The sequence below is a fragment of the Erithacus rubecula genome (genome assembly GCF_903797595.1).
Source record: "Erithacus rubecula genome assembly, chromosome: 5".
Lineage (NCBI taxonomy): Eukaryota > Metazoa > Chordata > Aves > Passeriformes > Muscicapidae > Erithacus > Erithacus rubecula.
In genome coordinates, this window is record NC_136687.1 from 10,959,101 (window position 1) to 10,971,152 (window position 12,052).

A 12,052-nucleotide genomic window follows, 5' to 3' on the forward strand; every position below is an offset into this window, starting at 1 on the left:
TCAAGATGTAGTAATAACATAAGGCTGAGAAATTCTGAAGTTGTGAAGCCATTTAAAATAATTTACTGTTTGCATACAGTTACAGTCTTTGAATTACAGTTATGATCTGATCTTTAAATATATCTAAAATAACATTTTATTTAAATGATCTTTTAATTTCAGATTTTATACAGCCATGCCATCAGTGCTTCAGGGTTCTTCATTGCTTTTTTTGTTTCCCTTGTGCTGACATGTGCTGTCTTTTTCATCATTTACCGAACCCAAATATTAAAATGGAGTTTCTGTAGTAAAAAACAGGTGAGTTGTACTGTCTATCAAGGTAGGTTATTTAATTTTTTCATTGATCAAATGTGAAAATAAAACTTGATAACTTGCTAAGATTGTCTGAAGAGTTTTCGAAGATTAATAAAAGGCAATCAAGTGATGGATTTGGCTCACAGGTAGTGTAATCTCTATAGCCTCTAAACTTTAGTGCAGTCAGATTTAGAGGTGAGTGTAGGAATGATACTCTGATGAAAAAAACTGCTGTCAGTACCTGGATGTTGTCTCTAGATCAGAGGTGGATTATCCTTTGCCTCTTCGTTTCTTTCCATCTCTCCCTCCCTTCTGTCCCTCAGAATTAGAAGCAGAATGTCTCTGGGTTATAATAAGTTGCCAAGGGAGTAGACAACTTATCTTGAGCACAGCAACTTGAGTGCAAATATTTTTCTGATTATCAGGAATAGGGATTTGAATTTTGGTCTTAGTTTCTTCAATGTGCAATAATATCTTCAGTGATTAAGCAAAACAGATGGGATTGAGGATGAAGTATTTTCATTGTTCTGTGCCAGTTTGAAGAAGGTATTTCAGTATATATTGGATAGGAGAAAGAAAATAGAGAATCTGATAAATATTAATCAAGTTGGTGCAATTCCAGCTGTGCCTTCTACTAATTATTTTTGTATTTATGTGAAGTATAACAACTTCATTGGGAAGAAGCTAGAGATGTTAGGGAGAATATTACAGTGATTGGAGCAGTTCTGACTAAGAGAGAGGGGTGTGCTGAGAGGTTTGAACTCCTTGTCTGCTGGAAGGGTTGTGGATCTCTAATCCCTCTGGACTGACCGGAGTATCTCACAAATCACTTACAACCTTTCTGTAGTTGAAAATTACACCATCAGTAACTTCTGTTTATTTTTGGTCTGAAAAATTAATCTCTTTAAATGAAGAAGATGTGACTTGTTTCTTTTTACAAAAGACATAGTGATAATGAATTAATAAAAAAGGTCCAGCTTGGTCTAGCATCAGATATTTATAGGGGGGTTTTTACACAACATTATAAGCCCTCAGTCTGAAGTCTCTGTGAGGTGAGTCACTTCCATCATGGGCAGGATTAATTTTTCCATGTGTTCACCTAATAATACTTTAATGTTGCCACGTGTAATTAGTATAACATGGCAATTTTTAAAAAAAATTACCTAGAAAGTTTGAGGTGGAGACAACTTCCTAGAATACTTTCACAAGTGTTCTGTGTTCTCCATTTCTTCATCTTCCAGATCATTTCTTCATATTCCAGATCAATTATATACTAAAAATGATCAGTCTGAAATAAAAGTAGTATATTTGATTTCAAATACATATCTAAATTACACAACCTTTTTATATTCTTTCCAGCTTTACAGTTTGATGATAAGTAGAAACATTCTCACCCATAGTTAAATTGCAATAAAATTAGATCAGATGCTCATTATACATTTTTTTATAATCTGAAGTTTGCTACTTTTTCTCCCTTTTATTTTTTTAGGAGATACAGCCTGATCTCAGCCAAAATCACAAACTGGAGCATTCTCAATTTAATTCAGGTGATCTCTTTAGTGAAGATACAATTATGAATGACCAAATCATTGATATTCTGTCCTTCGAGGAACCTGGGAATATGCGTCAGGCTTTAGAAGAGTAAGAATTCACTGTTACATCACATTTACTGTTTTTATAATTAGCCAAACCTCTGAATATGTTTTGAGTATCTCCTTTTTATTGTTTTTTTTATGCTGTCTGTTTACACATATTACTGCACTACCTTAGATTTTTGAACTGTTTTAAACGAGCATCTGTGGGAATGGAAATCAATTATATTTCATATTGATTCACTTGTAGAAGTCACAACTCCATCTACACCTTAGACGTGCAAGTTCTCCAGTCCAAATAAGCACCTTGCTTTGTCTCTCTGTGGTTCACTACTTGAAGGGAAACTTCTTGGTGTTCAAGAAAATATTGAAACACGGTTTTCTACCGTTGCTTAACACATTCTGCTTTCAGAAGGGTGGCTTTTGTCCTAGAAAAGAGAGCCCCTGCTGAATGCCAGCATTGTTGTTCAGCAGTGTATTTTGAAAACAGCTGGATCAGAGTCTAAGGTGTAGCCCTTTGTAGCCCTACCAGAAAGATACCATGTACCTGTGATTGGTGGGACCACTTGCTAGAGCACAGAAACGCTCCTGATGCTGTTGAAAGGCTTTTTGACAGAAACATGCCACTGTTAAAGGTCATTGTTCTTCAGCTGAATTTTATAGAAGGGTCTTATATGAGGATGAGCAGATGTTGTTTATGAAGTCTTACCATTACCTCCGGGTAAGAGAGGTTAAAGGCAGTATTATGCAACTATAAACTCTGTAGAACCTGAAAAATTACAGGACCATGGGTGGAATTATTTCTTACAGGATAACTAATAGTATTATAGTATTATAATTTTTTGCCTTTCCCTGATAATTGGAAACTTACCTCTCTGTAAATTGCACATTATCCCTGTATAGCAGCTCAGGCTTTGTGAAGGTTTACCCTTAAAATAATTTTGTGACTATTAAGAAGAACAGGATCAAACATTTTTTAAAACTGACTTTAGTACTAATTTATTTTAGGGATAGTTAGTATCTAGCTAGGTTGAAAAAAAATTGCTGGACTGTTTTCAGATACATTATGGATAGAAAGATATATATTCTTGCAAACCTTTGGAAAGGTTTATTTTTACAGTGGGTTTCTTTCTAAACCTATAAAACAGGAGTTGTATCTTAGTTTGAATGTGTGTCCAGGGGCTGAAGTTTTTTAATGTTTTTACTAAGTTAGTGCCTTTTGTTTCCTTTTCTTTCCTCAGTTTCTCTTTTTTTTATCTCTAAAGAGGAGGAGTGTTGCAGTGAATCAAGTAGATGCCCATTAGTCAACACGCAATAACCTGCTTCACCTTCTAAACTATCTTTTCCTTTTACCAGAGTGAGGATAATAGATAAATCACAAACTATCCAGAGTTACAGTGATTCCAGCTTTGAAAGATGATTGAAAGGGTGATAAGTATTTTCAGCCAAGCAACATTGTCTTGTTTGTGTGCTGGCTTGGCAATTCCTTCTGCATGTTTTGGTGCAGGTATGTTTTATTTTTGTCTGCCTGACACACATACAAACTTGCCTGCATAATTGATAACATCCTTTTCATTGCACTGTCATAGTTGGAATCATTCTGTTCTTTCAGATACAGAAAAAATACTCTGAAAAGGAAGAGCCACATGTTGTTTTCTTCTTTACAACATAAAACTGTTCTGTCTTTTAAGAAGTGACAGTTCCAAATCGCTTAGGAGATAAATCAGGAGCATGTGTTCAATATTTATGGACAGGGACACCTTTGGAAAGCAGACAGTTTACAGTGTCAGGAGGATTGGCTAGAGAACAAAATATACTTTTAATGTTTCATAAGGAAGCTCCTTGGTTACTTATTTTGTGAATTTTGTCTTAATAAATCATGTTCTTGATGTACATTATGCAGCAAAATAGCTTGTCTTTTATTCTCAGTAGGTTCCTTGCTGTGTATATTACTGAATATTGGTCTCTGGACAGTGAATACTAATGAGGGCAAGCTATATGATTTGGATATTTGGAGTGCACACTATAAAGTGTGGTTCTCTTTTTCTATATGTCTACAGGAGAATAGGAGGAAAGATGAGCAACTCGGGTTTGTGTCCAGTGTGATGGAGCTTGACCATTCTCATAATCTCAAAAGATACAGATATATTAAAGGGAACTTAATTTCTTTAAATGTCTTTTCACTACTGCACCCTCTCTTTTAAATTTTCAGTTTGTAGTGCTGTGCTTCCTTGAGTTTGTCAGAGCTCTCGCTGAATTTGAACCTGCTTGAACATAATACATACTGCCAATTATTTTGGTAAATGCATAGGTAGTATGTGTCCATTGCAACTGTTTTTTTCCTGTGGTAGAAGACGCTGAGGCCAACGTACTGGAGCACAGGAACAAACCGTCTCCAAAAAGCCTTGGCAGAAAAATAAAAACAACTTACCATGATCTTAGGAGTTCACTTTTTCTTTTAAAATCTAAATTTCTTCCTGTACATGCCAGTTTGATTTGCTGTGGAGCAAAAGTTCTATTTTTTTAAGCCCTGAATTTAAATGGAAAGTAAGAATCATAGAATTATAATCTTAAGGGATGGGAAGGGACCTTAGAGATTCTGTAGTCCCAATGTCCCCACCATAAGCAAGGACACCTCCCACCAGACCAGGTTGATCAAGGCCTTATGCAGCTGGCTTTGCCAGGGATGGGGTGTAAATGATCATGTTGTCATAACACCTAGATTTGAATATTCCTACATGGAGATGGTAAGAAATAGTTACATGGTTAGTACAAAAAAAATATGAGGAGCTAAATTTCTGGTTTTTCTAACTTCGAAAGAGTATAATTAAAATTTTGGAATTTTTGAAGGGAGAGCATATTCATTACTCTCTTTTGTGAAATGTGTACACTGGTTGAGTAGAACTATAAATAGTAATCATATTGATATAACTGTAAGATGCAGTGAATGCTCATAGTATGAACTCCAAACCCTGCATTTGTAGTTCTGTGTTATGAATGCTGCTAGAAACTTAACCAGTGTGTAAACGATACTTTATTTTTTCATCAAAGCTCAAATGCTTAATATATGATAGGAGGCTGTAGGACTGGGGAGCTGAAGAAAACAAGTGATTTAAAATTGATGAATACATCTTTTTTTTCATCTTAAAAATGTCACTTTTCTTTTATGTTGGCTAACTATGAAATGTTTTGAATTATAAGGGTCATTTCTGCTGTCTACCTGGAACAATTTATCTCATCCACAAGAGAGTCTCGTTTTGAGAGTTGTGCTGCTCCTGATGCTTTATTCCATATAATTTTTAATGAAGATTGATATCTCCTGCCATTTCTGTCATCTGAACACTCACCCTGCTTGGATAGATCAGAAGAATCTGGAGATCATAGCAGAGTTGGAAACTCCTCGGGCATTAATGCATAATGCATATAGCAATAATACTTATTTATTATTTTATTAGTATCCAGGCTGAAGTTGGTGTTTTTGAAATCAGTGGTGAAATGTGTGATGACTTCACCAGAAGCAGAATTGGAATCTTTCATACACTCTTGCATAGTTGCTTTTCTGAGTGAAATAGTGAAATAACCATTTTCTGAACTCTATTACAACGGCAGTATTGTAGGTAGATGTATTTTTAAAACTGTTTTTCTGGAGATCACTGATTTGTCAGTGATAAAGCAATGCAGAGTTTCACAGTCTCTTAAGTCCTGTATTTTTAAAGTGCTTTCTAAACAGACAGTTGTAAGAATTTAAATACTCTATATTGCTGTGGAGAGTTCAAGGAATTTGATAGGTGAAACTACTGCCAGATCTAATGCTTAGACTTTCTATCAGGTTTTCATGAATCTTTGTTTTCTGAAGAGCTTCTGGTCTCTCAGTTCAATTTATCATCTTTTTAAGTTTTTTATTTAATTATTATTTTTTGGCTGTATATCAGGAATCCTGTTTCTGGTTTTGTCAGCATTCTGACTTCTGGAAGGCTAAATTTAACCTGTGACTCATCCATGTGAAGGCATCCTTAGATAGCCCTCAAGTAACTTTCTTAGCAATTTCATTTACTGATCTGATGTCTTGTATTCTCTGTAGGCTGCTGCATGAGCTGTGCCAAGTTCATGCTTGGCTGTGTAAGTGCTGCAGGACTGATGGATGAACTCCCCCAGTTCAGAGCTGGCTGCAGGACAGTACAGCTACTGGTGTATCACAGAGCATCTTCAGACCTGTGCTAATGCAGCAGGCAGCAGGCAGGGGCCAGGGGAAGGCAGCACATCCCACTCTGGCACAGGAGGCTGAAGAATTTGTGCTTGGGCAGTCAGTAGCTGTTGCTGGGTGTTCAGATCTCACACCATTGCCTCTGCTTCTACTTTAGTACAGCTTGAGTCTCCTACAAAGGTTTGTGCCTTGTCATGTTGCAGCTGTGTAAATCCCTGCCATGAAGTGTTTACAGTCTCTGTTGAGAGTGGACCCAGCAGAAGAGCATGGAATGCAAAGGAAGGGGAAAAGGAGGGAGATGTTGAAGGGAGGAAAGTATGGGATTGCACAGAGGGGTCACCTTGACATGCTACTTTAGAAAACCACCAACAAAATACAACAAAATAAACAGACAAACAGGAAAAAACCAAAATACAGCCCAGCTTACTGATAATGTATTATTATCTCCTCAATAAATGGATATTTTGTGAAACAAACCACATAAGCTGCTTTTGAAGACCTCTAATGCCCATTATGCTCAAATTGGATTTCTTTGCTTGTTGTGACTAAAATCAGCACTGCAGGAACTGGTTTCTTTGTGATTCTTCTTGTCTGACTCTCTCCATTTTCACTCCTCTGAAGTGTGACAAGGCAGCATGGATCATAATGCCTGGATGCTGTCCTCCCATTTCCTTCCTCACTGCAGCTGTCCCATTGTCACTGTGCCCACTCTGGCTGTAACAGTGGGTGCCACTGGGCTGGGGTGCTTGTCTGTCTGTCTGTCCCTCCCTCTTACCATTCCCCTCTCCATCAGGAGTTGGTGCAGCTCCAGTGCCTTGGGGCTCCAAGTCACTGCTGGAGACAAAGTGTCCACAAATAGCTGTAAAATACTTAATTACATGCTTTTCAAGAGCCTTGTGTATTTGAAGCAATACTTTTATATAAACAGCTACCACAGAGCTCCAGTCACCTCTGGGTACTTTTGTAATATGTGTGCTACTAATTGGCTTTCATTGGTAGACGAGAGATGAGCCTTCTAAGAATGACAGTCTTTTCCCCTTTTGATGAGAAAATGTCACCAAAGAGGAATTTGTTTAATGCTTCTCTCTTAGACTTCAGAAAGTTGTGTCACAGTAGTTCCTTACCTTTATAAATTCAGAATTAGTTTTAAAAATGTGTCTGAAAGCCATTAGTTATTTTTAGGACTGTTAAATTCAGCAGCTATTAATTCTTCTGTTCAAAAATTCTCTCTGTAGGCCTGTAATTTGAATAATAAGACTTAAAGACACAATTACTTGGTAGTTAATGAGAGGTTTCCTTTTTTTGTAGTGTGTTGTTTGTAGTGTTTTGGTTTGGCTTTTTTTTTTTTTTAAATTAACTGTAGTTGCTTTCCTGACCCCAGCTGCTTTCCTGTATTCTTTCATTAGGTCTGCGGAGGACATCAGTTGCTCAGGCACTCTCTCTGCTTCTCTCTGTTTGGCATCTGGGATTCTCCCTTTCCAGATCTCTGACAGATTTTTAAAACCTCTTTCTCTTCAAGTGAGTGAAAAAGCTTTACTTTTGCTGTTTGAAGTTACATTTTCTATGTGTTCACCTTTCCTTCCCCCACCCTTTTGTGCCACTTGCCTTCTGTACTGTTCTTATCCTTTCTCTGCATGCTTTGTCCAATAAAAGCTTTCATCTTTTTCATTGATAGGTTTCTGTCAGTGATCTGTACTTCATTAGCTTTCATGTTTCTATGATGCTGAATATGCTCAGGAATTGAGGCAAGACCTTTTAAACATCAATTGTTGTAACAAGCAGAGTGCAGAGCATTTAAAGCAAATTATGAAATGTACCTTGGCTTAAGGAGACACAGTGTCAGCCTAGAGTTTTTTTTCCCTGTGTGATGTGAAACATTTAATCTAGTTGATTTTAAACATTGTTCTGAGGGACTTGAACAAAACCAAATGAAAGCATTCAGTTTTTTATATGTACAGGATTCCTGTGTGTACTGACTGTTGGTGTGATGCAGCATTCTAGGGTGCCCTCAACCTCTCTGTTTTGAGTAAAGGGCTTGAAGCAAGGTTTCTGATGTGTGTAATGAGCTTGTCTCATTTCTGCTGGCTGCTGTGTGAAGATCACAGACCAGAAGTAGAGCACATCACATGGAAGAGAGCTTTTAAGTTTTTACAGACACAACCCTTCTTCAGCTGCCACTGCCAAAAGGTGATGGTGTGTTGCATTGCACTAAGGCTGTCTTTGAAGATGTGACCTGGGAGAGCTGTAGCTTGTTATTACTTTTTTCTCTGCTGTTACCTTAGTTTGGTGGAACAGTTCATAAACTTCCATTGCCTTCTTCACCAATGTTCTGTCAGGAAAATGAAGAGTGTCAGTTGCAGGTTAAATACACCTGAGATCTTAGGAGCCTTTTTTATTCATTTGTTGACACACCAGTATCAGGTGTTTATTATCATTGCTCATCTTGCTTTTTGCATCATGTGGAGTTACTGGGGTACTGTAGTTCTTCTTGAGGGTGAAAAAGAGTGTGGGAATCTTGCTTGAAATGGAATCAGGTTGAATCTATAATGACTTGCAGCAAGTAGGAAGAAGTGCTGTGGGAAGACTGATGCAAAGAGAACAGGAAATGTTCTGATGGTGTTTCATTTTGGTTTTCATTCTTGAGATCACTGATGAAAAAGAGTGGAAAAGTAACAGAGAGGTGGGTGAGGAATAGCTTTAATCTTCTTTGAAGCATGCTTTAAAAAAACCCCTGTATTTGTGATAAGAAATAAATTATAAATTTATATTATATTTATATATTATTACATATTATAAAATATGTAACAATGTGGTGGAGCTGTGAACTGTTACTGTCCAGGGAGAGAGATCAGGAATTCAATCTTTCACATCTCAGTAAGAAAGGGTTAGTAGGTGCTGGGGTGGCCATCTATCATTGCATGCTTGAAGAACAGAAAAATAATGACTAAGGAACTTGTTGTTCTGGCAAACAAAGAGAATTGGAAGTTGTAACTAATAACATTCTGAGGCTGAGGTTACCAGTTTTTTGAGAAATTATCTAGCAGAACAGTTGATTAAAATGTTTAATTCTTTGTTGGGGGAGGCTTGAAAACCAGGACGTTTCTCGCAGAAGACAGATATGCTTCATTTAAATTAGAGCTGCTGAACTTAAAACAGGAAGTTAAACAGAAACATCAATCTGGTGGCTTGGATTTTGTAGGCTAATAATGAATTGGTGAATCTATGAAGGATCCTACCACTGCCTCACAGTCATTAGAGAAATATTATAGCATGAAGCTCCCATTCTCTGAATCCTTGTTTTTGTTTAAGTGCGTTTACACAACTACTCTGAAACACTTTCTTTTTTTTTCAAGTTGTCATAAACAGCTTGAAAATAGTTGGTTGTGTCAGCAAGAGTCCTGAGACTATAAACAAAATGACTTAAGAAAAAATACATACCTGTATCTGCTGTGTTGCTTCAGCATCCTGTTACCTTGATCTTGCCATCACCTGCCTCTGTCCTGGAGCAAGAAGGAGTCTCCCCAGGGATCAGTGCCCTGAGGTACTTTACCATGAATGTAGGTGATTGTTACCCAAGAAAACTGTGTACCTCCAGCTGCAGTGTCCATCCTTAGACAGGCTAGAGAAGCTGGATGCTTGTGTTGTCTTGGGGATACTACAGCAAATATTAACTCTTCAGATTACTGTGCGGACTGTTTCAGGCTCATGGTACTTCAATTGCAGGAATTTCTGTTCCTATCTATAAGAAAGTGGGGTTAAAATGGAGGAGGTTTAGTAGCTGCAGCCGAGCAGCCCTGCAGCAGATCACCAAGATGAGGACATCACCAGTGTGTATATGTGGCTTGGAGAAATTGCAACAGAAAAACAGTCTGTGGTAGATGATTACATTTCAAAGCTAGTGTGCCACTTCAAGTATTTGAGTTATTGTAAGAACACAATTCCATCCTACCAATTTCAAGATGAGGAGAGTACATCTCATGTGCTGTCAGGGAGGCAGTGATGATATGTCACTGGTCTACTTTTAATTAAACTTCACTTGCTACATAAGGAAAGAAGAGTGACAAAAAAAGCAAAGTGTTTCTAGATTTGCATGCCTTCATTTATAAGATTCTGAATGTAGTATCATTCCACTACTTCAAGTCTTACCAAGATCTTTGCTATGGATTTGAAATTTTGAGCTTTTTATATGGAAAGATTAGACCAGTAGTTTAGTCTAAGCTGAAAAGTGAATGGGCTTAAGCTCTTAAAAATACGTTTTGTAGGTCACAGAAATTCATGTATACGTGGTCCACACACAGAAGAATACTGTGTTGTGTATTCATGTTATTTGACATGCAGGAGCAAAACTCCCACTGAGTTTTCAAGTGTGGAATTGAGTTCAGGTGTAGAATTTAAAGTAATTACATTGTATATTAAATTAGAATAATTATAATTCCAATTTAACTCTAAAGATAAATGAGAATGTATTTATATGCCACATGACGTATTGCATTTTCTAAAACCTCTTGTATTTCCATCTGGTTTTTAATCTCTTTTCTGTAACTCTATTAATGTTCATGAGAGAAAAAACCAGCTATTTTATTTATATGAGCAGGTAATTGAAACTGTCCCCTCTTCCCTGCAGAGAAGGGAGTACAGCAGCCAAGAATATGAAACACTGATGTATCAATCTAGATGGGTCAGTGAGTTTAGAACTGATTTACAAAGTCAGTGAAATTTATAGTCTATTCAGGTGCCCATTTGATCTGCTTTCCAGCAGAGATAGTGGGGGGGGGGGGGTTTGGGAAGGGTCAGACATTTCTATTGGCTTTTATCTGAGGGAATATTAGTATATTAGAATATTAGTATTGAGTATTAGTAAAGAAAAGATTTTTCTTCTTCTGTCTGAAATGGAAATGGAAGTATGGACATACTTCATTAAAGCTGCTATAGTAGAAGTTGACTCACCCTGCTGTTTAATGAGTTATTCCTATCATATACTGTGATATTCCTGCACATCTCTGACTGCCATTTCATTACCCAGTATTGAGAGAATCTAGATGCCATCTAGAGATTGAATGCTCTAGATACAAGGATCTTGTTTTCTGATAGAAATTGCCCATAGTCTGTGATTTTTAACATCCTGATTACCTCTGTACAGTTTGGAGGTTGCCAGCCTGACTCGGGCAGATGCTGATCTGGAGGCCTGTCGCACACAGATCTGTAAGGAAGTGATTGCTATGATGTTGAAGAACATGGTCTTAAATCACAGCCTCTTTCCTCATGTGGAGAAGAAGATAAGTTCAGTTTTCAAAAAGCGGTTTCTTGCAATGGAGAAAGAGATTCAGGAGGAGTATGAAAGGAAGATGGTGGCTTTAACTGCTGAATGTAATCTGGAAACTAGGAAGACAATGGAGGCTCAATGCCAAAAAGTGAGAGCTGCAAATGAAGAGGCTGAGGAATTAATGAAGAAAATTAATGAAAAGGTAAATCTGGTTTTAAATCAAGATATTTTGCAATATATATAATTTTATGGAGATGGTTTCTCTTTTAGACTAGAACAGCTTATTTATCCTCCTAGAAGAGTAAAGATAAAGATCTACAGATATGTGCAAAAATTCAGGTGTCATGGTTAGGATATTTGTTATTAAGAAATTGTGTTTAACTTCACCAGAAAATGAATATTTCTCAAGATTTTTATAATCACTTATACTATTGCAAAATGATATGTTTTTATTTACTGTATTTTACTGCAGCACTTTCTGAGATTTCAGAGACTGTGTATTTTTCACATTCAGAGCAGAACACCCTGCATCATAAACCTTACAGTCTAGGTAAAAAACTTCCAACATTTATGTTCTATTTTTGAAGAAAATTAGAAAAAAGCACAAACAAAGGTTGATTTCCCTCTGAAATGAGTGAAGGTAAGCAGAAAAAATCAGTATTTTAGACAGAGCAAGGAATGGACTTCTCTTAGAAATAG

At 37.0% G+C, this 12,052-nt stretch overlaps 1 protein-coding gene across 2 annotated transcripts in view; it reads left to right on the plus strand.

Moving 5' to 3' along the window:
• Window positions 1–12,052, plus strand: part of EVC2 (EvC ciliary complex subunit 2) — a 65,614-nt gene that overhangs the window by 22,156 nt on the left and 31,406 nt on the right. For both annotated transcript variants that reach the window (XM_079307032.1, XM_079307031.1), the window contains exons 8-10: window positions 163–297; window positions 1,784–1,935; window positions 11,231–11,555. In XM_079307032.1, coding sequence (XP_079163158.1) covers window positions 163–297; window positions 1,784–1,935; window positions 11,231–11,555 — 612 coding nt within the window. The remainder of the gene's footprint in view (window positions 1–162; window positions 298–1,783; window positions 1,936–11,230; window positions 11,556–12,052) is intronic.